We start from the raw sequence: 18,773 nt of genomic DNA, 5'->3' as shown, positions 1-18,773 counted from the left end.
ATTTTGTGCGTGGGACCAATCAAAATATCAAAAAGATTTAACTCACCAAGAGCCTGCATTCCAGTTCTATCTAAATCTCCTTAATACAATCAATAGGCTTACATGAACAGTATTTTATTTTTTCAGGACAAGTGGTTTACAAGGATGATGCATGTGAATGACATTGCAACAATTTACACAAAACATAAATACAGATGTCAATTGAAAATGTATACAACTACATAAATTATTCACATTCGCAACAAGAATTGATAAGCAGTAACAGGATTCCATTGCAAATTCTACTCAGATATTAATTTTTGGTAGAATATTTTAAAATGTTGCATATTTACATCCTTCATAATCCATATAATAATATTACCAACTAAAAACAGTAGTTGGTTAGTTCAGGGACCTTGAGGGACTCAGTCTAATCATGTGTACTCGTATCATCATACAAGGTGTGTGCATATGCAGTATACATAATAGAAAATATTCTACCGAAATCAAGTATCACCTTAATCAGTGCTGACTGGCCACCATTTTACCTAAAAAGCAAACAAATAAATTTGCTAATTAAAAAGAAAAATAATTTCTACAGTGTTTGCGTGATAGCCATTCTTTACAAAAGGTGACAGCAGTCCAAGATAAAGAGGCCAGCAAAAAAAGACAAGGCACTCAAATTATTGATTTATAAAAAATCAGCAGGACGTGGTTTCTTCTAATTCACTAATAATCTACAATTGAAAATATATTTCCTTCTTACATTGATTTTTCAATTTTAAACGTGATTCTTAAGCTCGATTCTTCCCACAAAGTCCACAATTAACAAGATGATGCTTAAGATCCACATCACATTGCTTCTGGTACCGGAGATCCGTATCTGATCCACATTTCAGTCCTGGAAATGGATTACAAATCTCAGCATTTTCATTGGACTGTCAGATGTGAGTGAAGTTGCAAAGAACGTTATAACCTGTGGAGATCTTAAACTTTACTCTTGTAAGTAAGCATCTAAATAGGAAACCATATTTGCATCTATAAGGTTTCCAATCATGCCTATAAGAAGCCATTATTTAAATGAGTTAATTTGAATGAAGGCTAGCCACACAGCTGCTGTTAGTAGTTAACTGCCATATTAGTAGTTGGACTTCTATGAACCTGTATGTGCCAAATGTATGAATTCAACTGTGCATGATACCAACAGGATGTTGACTCATACCAATGTGTTATTAAGACACACTGGGCTTTCTATTTTATGGTAATCAGGCCAATGGGGAAATCTGAAAGCACAATTAATGCAGTCCTGGATATTTTGTTTGAATCACATAGATATGTCCCTTAGATATATTGGTTAAAGTTTTGTTTTTTTTTGTAGCCAAATTGCTTTAAGAAGGTACTGGAACTTTACCGCAAGAAAATAAGTAAACTTGTAACAGCTCACTCTAATCTGAACGATTGACATTGAACAATAACCGACCCGACATGTCTGCATAGCTGGCAACGTAAGCTGGATGTTGATCCAATCATATCTTCAAATCACGGTGCCTGATTCATTTGTGTTTGACCTGAGGCGGTAGCAATATGGCTGAGCTATACTCCCCAGTGAAGTGATCTGTTCGCTGAACTTTAAAGGTTGCTGTAGCTGATCGGTCAAAGCCAGAGGTTCTGAAACGGATATCACACTATGACACCTTTGTATCAGGGTCCGTGATACAGAAGAGGATTCTGAAGATGGATGGGCCACAAGACTTTTGCAAGCATTAGACATTTGTGTATGCCATTATTAGAAAGCTACAGAGTCTAAACCATAGTAGTTGTGAGGGTCAGCACCACTAAATGGATAACAGAGAGGCCTAATCAAAGAAGGCCACACTAAAGGCAAAAGGTTTCCGGATGTTTTAGGGCAACAGGTCACAGCCTTGCATATACATCACTTTAAAACACAGTACATTTGGGACGGGACGAAGCCATGTGGAAAAATACTTGTGGAAACTAAATATCGTATTGGAAAGATTCAGCCTAGAACAAATACTGTCAATGGAACTTCTTCACAGCACACAATCTTTAAAAACACAAGACGATGGGACGGGACGTTGTGTGGCGACAGTTAAGACACCACAGAGCCAGGGGGAGCAGCGGGGTCCCCCCCCCCCGCCCTACTGCGGGGGCCGGGCTGCATGCACGCAGGCGCGCTCCAGGCGGAGAGGGAGACACAGAAGGCATGGATGGATGACAAGATGGTTTTAGTTTCAGTTTGTTGGATCCAGAAGGTCTGGTGTTGTCTGGAGGGGAGTGTGGGGGTCGGGGGTCAGGGGGGAGGTGGTGGTGGTGGTCGACAGGAGGTCTCGGTGGCGGGGCGGTGGCCGAGGGAGGAGAGGTTGGGTCGGGTCAACATGAAGACGGGTTCTCTTTATGGAGGAGTCGGGTGGTGGAGTGATGAGAGCTGTGTCAGCGCTACGGACAAGAGTTAGGACAGACACAAGACACGAGAACAGTTTTAGTTGAGGACGTCGAGAAAGACAGGAGGGAGAGGAGAAAACATGTTTGTAACTTCACATACATATATATTAAATCAAAAGGAGATTATGATGAATTTTAGAAATGAAATACCACTTTTAATTTATTGTTTGATGTATCTTGGTATATATACTTTTTTTTTCTTTTTCTTTTAAATATATTTGATATATTGAAACAATGAACAGGTTACTATGATGTTAAAACACTTAACATTTGATATCATCATAAATCACATTTATATTTGTGTTTCTACTACCAAAATGTGATTAATTCCAATAGCAGTTAATACCAATCTCCGATATTAGTTATATTAGTAAGCTTGAGTTGCAAAAACTCGCCAATCGTTCTATCGCCTGCGGGACGATTTACAGTGCGAGCTCCGAGCTCTTCCTGGTTTGGGCGGGGCTTTACCTGCGGCGCCCTTATTGACCGGCTCCATAAGCTCCTCGGCAGCACTACTAGTGGAGGCGGAGCCGCGCCTGGCCTCTCTAACGACCCCTGAACGTCTGCTCTTGTCAGACGGATAAGCGTCTGAGGAAGTGCAGGAGGAGGCAGGGTGTGCGGTGGGTCTAGACTCACACCGGGGGTACAGCGCCTCGCCGGCACAGGACGTGTTGGCGCTGGCGCACTCGTCCTGGGCCGAGAACGGCCTCTGAGCCAGGTGCTGTTTCCTCCTGACAGAGACATCTAGGTTGGCCTTTAACAGGGGTTTGGATAGCTGTGGTGAGCCATTAGCATGCAGGTCACGTGCGTTAGCGGGACAGAAGTGCAGGGATTTAGTAGAAGAGGTTAGCTTTGCTACGGGCGGAGCTACGACGGAGGACCTGGGCGCGGCGGCGGGGCGACAAGAGGCCACAACGCGGGTCGTGATAAAGGTGTCCTGGCGGGGGGGCGCTGAGCCCCTGCGGCCCGGGTTACTCTGCCTGGTGTCTCGGACGTACGTCTTCACCAGGAAGTCCCCGTCCAGAGAGCTGGCCGAGCCCCTCCGGCTCAGACCGCCCTCACCGCCGCGGGCACCGCGGCAGCCCGACGCGCTAAAGACGTCGCTGACGCTACGGCTCCTAATGAAGGTGGCGTCCCGCGGGAGGGGGGCGCCCCCGCCGGTGGGCCGCGGGCGGGGGCAGAGAGAGAGGGGGGTTCTTACTGGGCTGGTGTGGAGGCTGCGGGTGATGGCTCGGAGGTGGTTGGTGGCCGTGTTGGCCGCGCTGCTGCCGAACACGGGGCTGGCGCGCGGGCTGTTCCGCGCGGGGGGCCGCGCCGGGCTGTTCCTGGGGCTGCGGCTGGCGCGGCCCGACTTGGTGGCCAGCTCCTTGGCCCGGGAGCGGCGCGGGCTGCTGTTGAGGCTGTTGGGCGAGCGGGGGGCCTCCAGGTCCTCCAGCCGCTGGGTGAGGGCCAGCTTCTGCTGGATGGCCATGCGCAGCAGCGTGTTGAGGGTCTTCTTCTCGTCCTCGGCCGCCGCCAGCTGCCGCTGCATCTCGTCCAGCTGGGTGACGTACTGGTCACACCTGGGAGGCACGAGGGTGACGGGACGGGGAGTGGTCGCATGCACAAACACACACACACACAAAACCACATTAAAGCAGGGGGACAGAGAAGCGCTCACACACGACTTGTGTATACGTCAGGAACCGGAGCCGGACTAGAAGTTGAACCCAGCGAGGACCGTGTGAAAGAGAGAAGCAGAAGAGGGCTAGAAACCAGCGGGAAGAGGAAGAACCATCTCTAACGGAGTCAGGAAGGAGTTTAAAGAGAAATGGCATGAAGAGCATAGGATTCTTTCATACTGCTATTATTATGACCATTTCATCTTCCAGAATTTGAATGGCGTGCAAGCCGTTTGCAGCCTTGCAACTTGATATATTAGGGAGTTAACATTAGATCACATCAACGTTTTCAGCTGTATAGGGTGTTTATTTATCATTTGGATGTCAAATAAATAATGCACAGATTTGTCATCCTTTTTGGCACATTGAACAGGGAAGTCAAACGACAAAGAACTAAATGAGCAAGGGAAGTCAAATGTCATGGGGTCTTCTTTCCTCTGTCGACACACGCAGTTAGCCCGACTGCCCACATGAGGGCACTGCAGTCAGTCTTGTTTTCTAAGAGAGGCTCACGTGGAACCCAGTAATCTTCGGTCCTCCTCCACGCAGAAAGTAGGCCCTTGACCTCACTCTGCGCTCCAATCCTTCTTAAAGATAATCAAAGGCCAGCTCATATCCGTCTGGAGAGACCGGGACCAGACAGCTTACCATGACTCCGTCTTCCCATTTCCCTAGTCCAGAGACACCTCACGCGCACGTGTGATTGGGACGGTAAAACAAAATCAATCAAACTAAATAGAAAACGATGCATTTTCTACAGGACAGCCTCATACCCAGAAATAAAAGCAAAAGAGAAAAAAGGAGAAAAATACGAGAATGACCAGATTCTCTTCCACCACCTTTTCCACATGCACACCACACAGGAGGAACCCCGTTAGTCCTGCAAGCGACATGCCCTGCTGCCCGGTGAGAGAGAGAAGCTGCCCTCAGGTTAGTGAAGAAAGGGTTGTGAACGGTGTGCCCAGGCAGGCAACGCATGTGCACACACACGCACGCGCGCACGCACGCACGCACACAAACACACACTTCTACCCTCTCCCACCTCGCTTACATTAACCATGTCCAGTCGTCAGGTGACAAAGCCTGACTGCAGCGTGTTTCCGTTTCCCTGCAAGCACAGGGCACAGCATGTGGGCCTTAAGCTCCAGGTGAGGCCCTGGGGAAGCTGTGCGCCCCGCGCCTCAGCACGACGCTAAGCCTATAAGAGGACACCGGCGGCAAAGGATGTGCCGTAACAACGGCCTCGATGCTACACAACGAGGACATGAGCTGAGAGTCAACAGAGTAGGAATTTGGCAAAGCAAACAAATAAATAAAAAGTTCCGATTTTAATGTCACAGACAAAAATTATCACTAGGCTTTCCCCTTAAAGCTTCAATGTGATATTCGCGGTTAGTGTGACATCCGTTGTTAGGACAAAATCATTTCCTAGAAAGAATTTCCAACGAAAGCATTTCCTGGCCCCCGGCCCTGCCCCACCTCCCCAAGGCATGCGCAGCGTCTTATGGGAGCACGTACGCCGCATTAGCCTCTGTGCAGAACAAAACGGGGGGGGGGCTTACCGGCTAGCGAACATGACTCGCAGAGAGGAGAAAGTGGCGGCGTCCTCCTTCAGCGCCTTGAGCTCGTTCCTCAGCTTCACCATGGTCTCCGACACCATGCCCTTCTCCGTCTCATACTTGGTCTTCAGGTTGGACAGCGCCAACTCGGCCGTCTGAAACGGAGACACGAGCCAGGCACACGCACACATTCCGTTACAGACCCAGTCAACGGCCTGGCTTCCCTTCCCCTCTTGTTTCTTTTTAAGTCAAACACAAACAGCGGGGAGGATTATGTAAATACAGCCACTAACAGATGGCTGCAGTTATTTCTGCCTGTGCCTGGCTCAATTGGGGACCTTTGGTTTTCATAATAACTTAGGGTAGATTTACTCAGGTTAGCCAACAGCTTTTGTTTTGGTAACAGCAAGACATGGCTGCCGGACGTTCTGCTAGACCTGGAGAGTTGGTCTGTGACTCGGCTCAGTCCAGGCAGATTAGTACGTGCGTGTCTGCGTGTGTGTGTGTGTGTGTGTGTGTGTGTGTGCGCCTTAAAAGGGAGAGTGATGTTGGTCGAGGGGGTTAGGAGCGGATCACGACAGAAGGTGGTGCGTCACAGTAAGGCAGGGAGGGGGGTTGGAGGACTGCTTCATCACACTAAGCCAAAGCCTCTGTTGTTGTTAGCATCTGAGCACGCTCTAAATGAATGATTATGTCATTGTTGACTTTTGCAAATAATGCCACAATCAATTGACCTACCCAGAACCTAACTCTATGAAAAGGTAGGCCGCGAGAAGGCGTGGCCTGTTGCTATAAACACTGAGCCTGGGTGTCTTGCTGTGGTCGCCTGTGACCGTCTTCCTACCTGCTTGTTAGCCTTGAGCACGGTCCTCAGAGTGGCGATCTGCTCCCTCTTGGTGCTGAGCAGAGACTTCAGTTTGAGCACCTCCTCCATCAGGGTCTCTGCGTCGCGCTCGCACTCCCCGCTGTTGCCGAACGCCGAGCAGGGCAGGGCGCCGCGCTGGCGACACAGGTCCACCGCCACCTGGGGACAGGGGGGGGTCACAGTGATTACGGAGCACCACTGTTGGGACTCAACCCTTCAATTCATTTATTTATTATCATTTTTGGGATCTATGACTAGCATCTGAAATTCCTTTTCAAAAAAGGGAAAGGATTGACCGACTGTTGCCATTTTGTTTAGTTTTTGACTATGTTTATTAAGGTGTATAAATATGTATAATGGCCGATCCTTACAGGTTTACTCTTTGCTGGATGTTCTTTGCTCAAGAAATGTGAGCAAAATGTTGGCGAAGAAGCTTCAAGACCAAGGAAAAACTTTGCACCCAGTTAACTACCATGGTTTTGTTGAGAGGGTTGGCCGAGCTACTGTGCCTGATGTACAGTTTTTCCTGGTTTCCTATTGTGGCAACTTAGCGTAGCCATATAATAAAAGCTTATTAATGTAAATACTGTTACGTAGTAGCAACCGGCCACTCTACTGTATGTGTATAGAGCCTACATAGTCTGGATTGTTTATGAAGAGGGTGCGGTGGGTAACCTTTGAGTGTAGGCTACATGAGAGATGCTTATAGCCTACTTTTAGCTTCCTGTGTGGCACAAGCCTTTTATCTAGATATACAACCGCGTTGCTCACAGGCTATATCTTTACAGGCTGAAGATCTCGTGTGCTATGATTTGAAAGGAGACATATTATGGTGTTTTCCCAACAAGTAAACATAGTAACCGGGCCATGGTTGAGAAGAATTGGGGGAAAGTAACTTTGGCCTTGACTCTCTGAAGTCCATGAACCCAACATGGAGGAGAAAGGGATTGTACTCCGAGAGCTGAGCTGCCGCTTCGGTGGTGTACTCCGGGAGCTGAACTTCTGCCGAAGCTTTCCACCTGCTCTGGCGGGTGACCTCCGGGAGCTGAAAAGTCCGGCGGGGGTAGCTCGGAGGCAGTCCGGTAGCTCAGCTCGGGGAGTACAATCCCTTACTCCTCCATGTCCCCTCCTCCGGACTGCTCGGCGGCAGTCCGGCAGAGAAAGGGACTGTACTCCCGGAGGTGAGCTGCCGCCGAGTTCCCCCCGCCGGAGCTGCTCGTCCGCTGGTCCACAAAATCTTAGCTATGCTCTGATTGGAGGGGAGTGGGGAAGTGGGAGGTAATATTCAACTGTGCCCCCTTCCTACATAGGAGGGGGCGTCGAAACTGACTCGCTCGTTTGGTAACTGTAGGCGGGGTACTTTCAGAAATGCATATCTCCATCCAAAAATTATGTACAGACTTTTGTATGCGTGTTGGAGCACCAGAGACCCAAAACAACACCCGAAATCCCAGGAAAAGTGTTGTTTTCATAATATGTCCCTTTTAAGGAGTCAACCAAGGCGGTGAAATGTATCATTGGGATGAATACCTTTAGCCAGAACTACACAAAAATATAAAACAACATTAATGAACAGTATGCAAAGGAAGCCGGCACTGTATTTGCATAACCAACCGACTATTTCTGACGTTCCGTTATGAAAGGAGTGCCGTCTATGGCTTCACTCACGAGCCCAGACCAGGGGGCCAGCAACAGGATTAAGCATGTTAAAGCGGGTTGACATTACTTTCTCAGTAACTGAACCTAATGACGGCGCGTCTTCTGCACTAAAGTTTTTGAGTCACGTGATCGGCTGCAGGAATCTGCATAATTCAAGTTGCTAGGCCGATCACATGTTTAGGGCGTATATCGGCCGATAATGATTGGTTCCTGATCAATCTGTGTATTGCTTACCAATATTGCGACAAAGCATCGAAGAAATGGGTTCAACCAAATATGCCAAGGTATGCCACATCGTTTGTTTGTTTACACTGGGTACCGTAATAATGGCGGAAAACTGTTTTCCTACCAATAACTGTATTTGAAGGTTTTTTTTTTGTACTTGCCTTTTGGCTAATGGCAAACCTCACAATACAGACATACATTCTTTACATGTACCGCTCCATCCCTAATCCGTACACATAGCGTGGTGTACCGGCCTGCACAGGAAGGTGGGTTGTGATCAGGGGCTAGAAACAGTCTTTAATGAGGATTAGAAGAGGGAGGCTTGTACCAGGGAGGAGGAGGACTTTCCCCAGGGCTCGAGCGGAGCTTGTAATCATTCAGAAAAAACACAGCGCTGGCAAGGGTTTACGTGGCTAAAGCTTTGTTATAAAAGATAAGAGGATGTTCATGTTGGGTAAAAAGTGCTATTGTATCCAACAGTCTCTTAATGTCCATATCAAATGATCAAAAGACACAATAAAATAGACGATTAACTGCCAGTGATACTTAAGGGAATCATTTGGAAGAATCATTTTTCCTTTAAATAATTGTCTTAATTCTCTGCTGTCAAATGAGGTTACAGAATGTTAATTAAGCTTATGGCCCAATGATGGAAGCCGTTGTAATTGAAGAATAATGAATGTTACCAACTGGGTATCCGTGGCAGCTTTCCCAGCGCACAGGTAGCGATTAGTTTTCCATCACCCAGCGTTGGTGGATTTGTCAGCGGGTTGGCCGAGCTACTGTGCCTGATGTACCGTTTTTCCAGTTTTTCCTACGCTAAGTAGCGTTGCAACTTAGCGTAGCCTATCAATGGCCGAACCATCAAAGAAAAAATCTATGTCTGTTTCCAATGAAACTTAAAAAACGCAATAGTAATCATGACGATGAATTCTGCAATCTGAAGCCACAGGAATAGAAGTCTTCCCAACCTAAATACTTTTGAGAATTTAGTATTTATCCCCTTTTCCCTTTAAGATGATAAGCAAAAAAACAATGGTGGCCATGGAACCGTGTGGTTAACGCCGTCTCTGAGAAGAGCCTCTTACCCGGAGGTGTTTGACCTGGCACCTGATGACCGCCATCAGGTTGCGCACGTTGGAGGGGTCCCTGAAGTCCAGTGAGGGTGTCCCAGGGCAGCTGGCCGGGTCCGCGCTGGACCCCGAGCAGTCCACCTCCCCCATGAACTGCAGGGCCGCGGCCTTGGAGCCGAAGAGGTCGCTGGAGCGCTGCTTCCTCTGCGCCTGCTGGGCCGGGGTGGGGTGGTGCACCCGCCGCCCGCTGCCCCCGCCGCCGTTGGCCCGGGCGCCGTCGCGGTAATAGTCCAGGGTGACCCGCTTGGGCGTCAGGTTGTTGCACACGCAGATGTGGTGGTAGAGGTTGGACAGCTCCTCGGAGAAGGCCAGCAGCTCCTCCTGCGCCACGCTCAGGTGGCCCTCCGAGTCGGTGGCCACCTTGCGCGTGGCGCCGATCTCCTTCTCCAGCTCGCTGATGCGCTCCTGGTCCTGCCGGCTCGACTTGATGCACTGCCGGATCTTGTCGGCCAGCTCCTGGGCCTCGGCCCGCCAGCGGTCCTTCTCCTGCCTGCAGCGCTGCTCCAGGCTGGTGTAGCGCGCCCCGGCCTGCGTCAGCTCCTCCCGCAGCAGCAGCAGCTCCTCCTGGGCGGCGCGCATGCGGGCCTCCAGCACCTCCGTGCTCTTGACGTCCAGCTCGTAGTCGTAGTCGCCGCCGTCCTCCGCCTCGTTGTCCCCGCCGCCGGCTTTCTGTCCGCCCTGCTGGCCCCCGTGGATGACCTCCAGCTGCTGGGTCAGCGAGCCCACCTTGTCCTCCTGCTGGCTGAACGCCTGCTTGGACATGACCAGCTGCATCTGGAGCTCCTCGATGGTGCTGACCAGCGTGGCCTTCTCTCGCTCCACCTGGGCCGCGCACAGACAGAACATTAGTTCATTTATTTATAGTATTGTTCATTTATTCATTCTTATTCATCATATTTATTGCATTGATACGGTTTCATATTGTCTGTACACAGGGCCTCATTGAAGATGAGTCCTGGGACTCACCTCTCTGTTTAAATAAATGTTGTTGTAAAAGCGACTTTTAGTTCAATCATCAAAGCCCAATGATCATTTAAGCCTTTTAGTGACCATCGCCCATGGAGCAAAGTAACACACCCGACCCAAACATTTCACATGCGTCTGTCATGAATCATGGATGCACTATTTATAGATTGGTTTACTACCCCCATTCTGGGGCTCGGAACATCTGCTGGGCAGCAGCAGCTGAACCCAACCCCCTCCCCCGTGCTGCTGCAGAGTGCATCATGAATAATATACCTCCCTCACAAACTAGAGCAGGCACAATGGTCAACATCTTCATTTTCTTAAGTGCCCTCAAGAAAACACATTAAAGAAAGCCGGCGAAGGGCGTAGTGAGTGGCCAAGTGGATCGGAGGTGCATTGTGGTTTTACGGGCCTTGAGGAGGTGGCAGCCTCATGTATTACAGGGAGGCAGAATGTACTGGTGACAGATTGAGGATGTGGTTGGAAACAGGAAGCAGCAGATATAATGTCAGGCAAAGTGTGGCAAACTGATCTGTCTGACACGCTCAAATCACTATACTATAGAATGGGTGAAGGGTTTCCTTACATTTAAGAATTATAATATAGATCTATCACTATGTGTGGTATAAAGGGTTGTCAACCGTTTTAGAAAGCAGAATATATATCTATCTATCCATCTCTCTACCTTCTATCTATGTATATGTTTAACTATCTATGTAGATGTATATCTTTATCTATCTCTTTATAAATATTCAGCGTTCTATATTATAATATATTCATCCAGCTGATACCTATTGTGAGTATGGTTATTGTCATGTGTTTTGTCTCTGAGGGAGAGACTTTCTGTATAAATTGCGTGTAGCTGAGGCTGTCCTGACGGGGAGGGACATTCATGACGTCACAGTGCTGAGCCACAGGTACGACAGTCCCCCAACGGACGACGGTGCTGCCGCGTCGACGCCCTGTACCTGTAGGAGCTGCTGCTTGAGCTTCTGGCTGTCCGAGAAGTGCAGCTCACTGAGCAGGTCGGAAACCAGGCCGGACGTGGGTGCGCGGAGGAAGACGTCGCTGCTGCGCGGCGTGGAGTAGCGCTGGATGAGGCCGTTGGTCTTGGAGCCGCCCGAGTGAGGAGGGTCAGCAGAATCGGGGGCGGAGCCGGGGCCGTTGTTAAAGCCGCTGTCCTGGTCCTCTCCCTCGCCCCCCCGCCCCCCCGGGCCCTCCTCCTGGCTCTCGTCCAGCTGGTCGAGGTGGAGCTCCAGGTTGCCCACCGAGTCGAAGGGGTTTAGGGAGAGGGCCGAGAGCTCCCTCCTCAGGTTGTTCTTCTGCTCCCGCTCCTCCTTCAGGGCCTCCAGGGCCTCATCCAGCTGCCGCTCAGCGATCTCCTTGAGGCGCGCCGCCTCGTCCAGCTGCCCCCGCAGGTCCTCCTGCTCCTCGTCCTTCTGGGTCAGCTCCAGCTTCACCGCCTCAAACTCCACCTGCGGCGCCATGGCGACCAGGGCCCCCGGGACACAGAGCAGCCATGGGTTAAGGTCTTATGGTCTTTAAATAGGACAAAGAACCCGGTTAAGGAGCATTCGCTTCAGACGCCGTAAGACACCGTGAGCACGCCGCTAAGTCAGGCCGAGTGTTCCCGAGATAACAGACACAGTTAGAAAGGGATTAAAACGTTGTGCTTTTGAACTGTAAAGCCAATCTATTGTTTGGTGCGTGACGGAGTCAAAGATTTTAACTCCGGCGGGAGTCCCCTCAGCAGGATGCGATGCAAGGCTCATAGCCCCTGCCCACCCCAGAAATCCCAGCTCCCTTTTCCGTATGGGAGAACAATGGAGTGGGTCACGCTCCTATGCTTCTCAAGTTTACACACTTTGAGAGTGATCTGTTTATCAGTTATCTGCAGCTACTCTCCATGGCCGATGATTGCCTCCTACCACCAGCGCACCACCTCCCAACCGGCGGCAGGTTCTAATTACAGCTAATAAGGACAGCTGGTGGACCCTTGTAGATTGCTATCGCTGGTTGAAGCCATGGTAATTAGTGCAATTAGCTGGTGCGGTGCCGTGCCATAAGCTGTGTTCGAAATCGTTCCCCATCACGGATATAGTGTACTATATAGGATGCTCGCCATTTTGTAGTGGTGTTCGGATTCTCAGTGGTTAATTTCATGCACTATATAGTGCACTTCAAATACCCAAAATTTGCGTGAACATACGATGTTCCCTTCATGTTACTCCCGTATACCATAATGCAAAGCAGACGCGTTTTTCCGGGGGAGAAGAAGAAGCTGAATAACGAATACATTTAATGATGGAGTCTCCGGCTTTCGTTTAGAAATGTCAACAATTTATTTTGGATTTAACATAGAAAATGTAACATTCAAAATTAATTAAAAAAACCTTGATTAAGGTAATGTAACATTCAACATCAATACAACCTCCAGCTTTCCTCGTGAGTGCCCGGTTTGTTTACATGATGGGGGCGCATCTGTCCGCGTCACACAAATACCCGGTGCATTTACTGACACAAATGACGTTAAGAAATGTTCAGCCGGCGTAGTGTCCGAATTCTCGTTTGTTCGTTCCCTATATAGTGCACTATATCATAAACACTATATAGGGAATAGTGAGTGAGTGAATAGGGAACGATTTCGAACACAGCTATAGTGACAACATGCATGCAGAATGTGTTGTAATGTGGTTAGATAGTCAAAATCGGAAACCAATGTATTCAAATAAGCGTGCCTCAAGGCCCTGGCCTACATTTCAACAGAAAGTGTTTTTATCTTATTGCATGATGGAGAAAATACAATTGGTGTGGGGGGGAATATTTTTGAAAATGGAGTGGGAAATAATGTTTTCATATTTGGGTTGATAAGGTCTGAGAGAGTCGAGAGCCTCCAGTACAGCCTCCAGACAAAATTAGTTTGCAATCAGCGGTCCAAACCCTCAGAGACAAATCAATACCAGTTTCACACGCTCTCGCCCCGCCTTGGCATCTCACCCAGAACAATAGAGAGAAGTCTTAGGAATTCTTTTGTACTTCCTTGATACAGTAGACAACATGTTTTGCGATGTACGATTATTTAATTGATGTGTATAAATCGTATTCAGGTTGTTTAACATGTCTTATGAAATTCAGCCATTTAGAGCACTATTCCATCTGCAAGATCTCATCGCCCCAATCTACAACATTAAAAACTATTTTGACAAGAATGTAATGGATCTTTTCCTTAAACAGCTAATCATGAAAGCACATTTAAAGCAGGGTTAGGATGTGTGCACCAGGGGGTTCAGCCAGAATGTGTCCGTACTCACCTGGTTCTCCTTGAGCACCGACACTTGCTTCTGTAGAGAGATGTTCTCCTCCTCCAGCTCACAGTTGTCCTGCAGCTGCCTCAGCTCCCGCACCTTGTACTCCTTCATCTCGTCCCGCAGGTGGTCCTTCTCCGCCTCCAGACACTCAGACTCCTGGAGAACACAGTCCATGAGCAAGGCAGCAGAACACACAAACAATCGAAGAAAATGTATAGTTTGAGTGCATTGATTTTTTTTATACATTTGACTAGTTTGTGGGAATATTTATGTCGAATATATTAAAATATAAGCCTCCAGTTCATTTTTATTTGACAGGGAATTAGTCCCAGTACCATGTTTGGCAAAGAGCATGTGGATATTTGTCAACATAAGATTTGGTGCAATGGGATGATATGATGATGATGAGCAGCCAAACCTTCTTCAGATGTCCAGCGAGCCCCCCGATCCTATCGATTTCAGCATGGGCATTACCCAGAGCCAGACGGGCCTGCTTCAATTCCGCCTGGACCTCCTCCAAGCGGGTTGCCATGGCAGCCTCCTTAGTAGCCGTCTCCTGCATGAGATTCTCCTCCCGGCACTCTCCATCTGCAGCTGCGCGCTTCTGACTGCTGACAGAGTCTGTGAAGGCCTATACAGCGATGGGAACAACCAAAGGGAAATGTGAGGCCTTTAGATAAATCACATTCCAGTGTAAAAGAAACAAAGAATGTTGAACATCTCGCATTGTTATCCTATTTTATGATATTATGAATACTTTAACGCATTACAAGTCTTCATTTCAATTTGGTTATTGTTATAACAACAGGACCAAATTCAGCCATTCGTGTAGAGTACAATACCAGCCTTTATTCTTTGTTTTCTACACCCATGAGAAACGCAGAGAATTCTTCCAAATTTGATTTGGTAGATTAAATTAGTCTGCTGCCAACAGCGAAGGTTTAGACTCAAGAGTCCTCCCCCACATCATTACAGATGGCATGGTGCACTCAAAACGCTGCATCCATCAGTGCACATCAACAACAGCAGAGGGAAGAGCTGCACAATATAAGGAGATAAGTAAAATTAACATGGGACTAAATGTGTTCCCCTGAGCATTAGGTCGCCAAGGCTTATACAACCGTGTTTCAATGTGCATTATGAAATGCGTGGAATATTTGCTTACCTGCCAAAATAAATGTGTGCACGTGTACGATGTGAATTATTTGAAAATCCTTCAACCCAATTCCCTTTAGCTTTACCGGACATTTGTTACGTAAGATGTTACATGGGCGGTGATCGCGATAAAATTCAACATGCAATTACACAGGATTTTAAGTCTTGGAATTTCAATCCAATCAGAACTGACCTGGAATGAATAGCTGCAACATTCTAAATTGAGATCAAATGATGGATGTTTTAGTCATCGTCACCACTAGTCTAATAATTCCTGCTTGGCTGGTACATTATTAGGCCTTTCTTTCACACATGCACTGTAAGCCGGACATTCTCAGAATCCGCCCCTCCAGAGTTTACCAAGCCAGGCCCCTTGTGTAAAGTCCGGAGAACCGGAGAGTTCACAACGAGTGAGTGTTGATGGCGTTTCTATCAGGCGTCTGGCGCGAAACCGGCAGCACGGAGCTGCTTCGTACTATTCTCTTCTCGCCTAGGGATGGTGAAAATGTAAAATATTCTTGACTGACCACCGAGCCTCATTAACCGGTTAACCGAGCAGATTAAAATGTTCTATTTGGAATAACAGCCATTTCGAGCTGCGCCAGCCGCCTTCTATTTCATAACTCTGCTTATCTCTCTCCCGTTCTGCCTCCGACTCACACACACACACTCTCCGAGTGAGAGGCAGTGGCTTTAACCGCGGCACGACCTGTGTTTGAATTGAAACACGAGGCATGCTTACTGCAAGTTGACCGCGTGTAGAGAGCGGGGCCAATCGGAAGAGGGCAGCGTTAGGAGCTCATTTGAAACATTGCCGCGGCCCATTTAAGAAAATGACAACTCCGAAGAGACGCCGCTTGTTTAGTTTGGAGGAGACGGAAAAATTGAGTGTAAGGGATACTTTTTTTAACTTCACACATAGAAATCTTGGAATGAGATGGCTCACTGTAGGCTTATAGCGTTCAGTCTACTGTCCATAATAATTTAGAGATCATATTCTCCGCCGCTCGCATGCGGGAATAATGAAGACTTGAGGAGATATTAAAAAGTGTGCTAGAGCCGCGGTGTCCGTCCAACTTCCAATAAGTCACCTTATCTGATCATCTTTTTGTGTGAAGTGAAACCAACACACACTCCGCAGTCCACACTGACCCCAAATTTTTTTTTAACCGACAAGCGACAAGATTGATCGGTTAACGTTGATACGGTCAACCATCAGTCAAACGGTCATCGGTTACCATCCCTATTCTCGCCTGTATTTTGTGTTCCTGTTTCTGCTTTCCACTCTTCTGTTGACATTGTGGATATATCTATACGAGTGCAGTATTGATGTCACCGCAAGAGTCAGAATTATGGAGTTGGTAGCCTCACCCGTGAACTTTGATGTGTTGGAAACAAAACACTGCGACTTCTGCTGTATACTTTTTGCGTCACGCCCTATACGCTCTACTCAGGTGCCCCCCCTCGCCCAAAGTATACAGAGTATCTCCAGTATGTGTAAACACGTCTGATACTGCTTATCTGCGGTTGTGTGTTGCATGTGTTCATGTGTGAAATACCTTTATATTTCAAGGATTGAACCATAGTCACACAGTAAGGAGAAAAACAATTCAATGGAATATCCCTGCTCGGATACAACTCTTGGTCGTCACATCATCTATGCATGTGATTGTTTTGATTACATTTTTCCATTACAATACAATAAAAAGAAGAGCATTCTTCTGTTTTGACAAACATGCAAGCCCATCTCCAGTGACTAGATATCACATGCTATTGTCGGGATGTTGACCTCATGAGCACTGAAAACAACCGAACAACTAAACCTTACTATGAATCCGGCGTGTGTCCTGCACTGACTTGTGCTTGTTTTATAAAACAAAGATCATGTTTCATTTTTTATACGTTTTGATCATTCTCAACTTCAATTGCAAGTCCCTTGTGTGTCTCCAAATGGAATACATGATTTGAAGAGTGATGTAGAACAGGAGATTGATATTAAACTTGCTTATACTAGTCGCAGCATTATGGTCTTTAGTATTACTTATTTCATAGAAGTATTTGTAACTTATAATAAGCGGGTAATAGGCAGATATAATCAAGGAATTTAATGATAATGTAAGCTTTGCAATTGTGAAAAAATGCATAGTTTAGTACAGTATCTATTTAGTAAATAAGTAAATCCTAAAAGACAAACCACCAGTGTAAATTCCAAAGATTCTCAATTCAACATAACACATATTGATTACGGAATGCTGAAACATGAGTTCTCTCCGTAGCCATTTGAGTCTTTAATAAATAATTAAGCTCATTACAACAAACGTATTAAATATAATATATGGGGTGTAATGGCCGAGTCTGACTCATCCTACCTCTTTGAGCTGCTGTAGCTCCTGTCTGAGTGCCTCATGCTCTTCCTCCAGCTGCCTGTGCTTGGTCTTTAGGGCAGAGCTTTCCTCCAGCACCACCAGGCCATAGCGGGCCGCCTGCAGCTTCTGATCTGTGGCCTCCTGGAGCTCCAGGGAGAGCCGCAGCACCTCCGCATTCAGATCCCCGCTCCCCATCTCCATTTCAGCCTGCAAGTCTAGAGCCAACTCTGTACCCGAGGACTCCACGTCAGCCTCCAGCATCTCTCTCTTCTGGCCAGCCTCTGGTCGATCCAAGGTTGTATTGATCTCTTCAATACGTAGCTTTCATCACGACACGCTGGGGGTGTCAGAGAAGAAAGAGAGGACTTTAGGTGAATTGCAGTATACACATTCCCACCCTGATAGCTAGTCCAGGATCGCAGCAGAGCACCATTATCCGCAGCAGGACTGCACATGTCCCCAGAAGCTGCAAGATCAAATGGTTCGCTCTCAAGGCCACGGCGTTAAATAAAATATACTCATTGAATAAATCAACCGTTGCGAAGAAGCACGTCACTTGTCGATGCATGTCCTAATCTGAAATAAAATAAATTGCCAGCGTACGTATAAAAGAGAATGCGGATACTTAGCTAGCACTGAATGATGTGTTAATGTGCAGGTGCCTCGCAGACAGCGGTTTGAGCACTAGTAATAAATAGTTAACCTTTTTTTTTTTTATCAAAGAGCAAAAAACCAGTTTGACACACACGACTACACTGACTGGGGTGGGGTCGTAGTCCCGTTGTCTGATCGCCCATTGACCGACGATGGACACACACCGGACTGTCCGAACCAGCACCACAACGGCGCTATTAAAACACCATCTGGGCGCTAGCATGAACATCTCTGGCCTCCAGTAAAGTATACACCGAAGCCATTTTAGCAACACACTCTAGGTATGCTCTGTCCAATGGATGGCTAACATCTCCGTTGTCCAGATCAACATAACACACAACAATGATTCGCTGACGAGATGGTTTATTCACGCGTTAGCTCGCCTGGAAACACCGGATCCAGTTAAGCAAGCTAATCCCGACGGTCACAATTAGCCCCGTTGGCTACTCACCAGTAGATCGTGTTCCGGGGAGCTACCGTATCCACTCGCACAGAAATATGCCGCGAGTTGTGTTTGTTAAACGAAATGTCAATCCGTTACGACCCCCGAGCATCGGCGCCTAAACCAGGCCAGTCCAGAACAAGGCGTCTCTCGTTCTCACCCGGTTCTCCGTTCCCCGGTGGGCTCGAGCGTCAAAGCGCGCGGAAACCGAGCTACTGCTCCCTCTAGCAACGGCACCGGGACACTTCATGGCAATCTCTTTGAATTTTTCCGGGTTTTAACCAACGCGATTTATAGGAATTTAAACATTCTAAACCTGTGATTTGAATATTTTTGTT

General features: G+C 47.6%; 1 protein-coding gene across 3 annotated transcripts; it reads right to left on the bottom strand.

Moving 5' to 3' along the window:
• Positions 1-98: 98 nt before the first annotated feature.
• zgc:162200 (protein bicaudal D homolog 2) lies at positions 99-18,764 on the bottom strand. 3 transcript variants are annotated; one of them, XM_030357856.1, is made up of 11 exons: positions 18,445-18,760; positions 17,343-17,676; positions 14,237-14,449; positions 13,822-13,974; positions 11,479-11,985; positions 9,500-10,366; positions 6,507-6,686; positions 5,666-5,817; positions 5,155-5,211; positions 3,644-4,004; positions 2,279-2,436 (listed from the first exon to the last, which is right to left on the bottom strand). In XM_030357856.1, the coding sequence occupies exons 2-11, from the start codon at positions 17,598-17,600 to the stop codon at positions 2,431-2,433; spliced, it is 2,754 nt and encodes a 917-aa protein (XP_030213716.1). In that variant the 5' UTR covers positions 17,601-17,676; positions 18,445-18,760; the 3' UTR covers positions 2,279-2,430. The 3 variants fall into 3 exon arrangements, with proteins under 3 accessions (XP_030213733.1, XP_030213716.1, XP_030213726.1); XM_030357866.1 differs by lacking the exon at positions 5,155-5,211 and having other exon boundaries at positions 18,445-18,755; XM_030357873.1 differs by lacking the exons at positions 3,644-4,004; positions 5,155-5,211 and having other exon boundaries at positions 99-2,436; positions 18,445-18,764.
• Between the last annotated feature and the right edge of the window lie 9 nt (positions 18,765-18,773).

The sequence above is a fragment of the Gadus morhua genome, chromosome 1 (assembly GCF_902167405.1).
Source record: "Gadus morhua chromosome 1, gadMor3.0, whole genome shotgun sequence".
Lineage (NCBI taxonomy): Eukaryota > Metazoa > Chordata > Actinopteri > Gadiformes > Gadidae > Gadus > Gadus morhua.
This window is presented reverse-complemented; position numbering and strand designations above follow the sequence as displayed.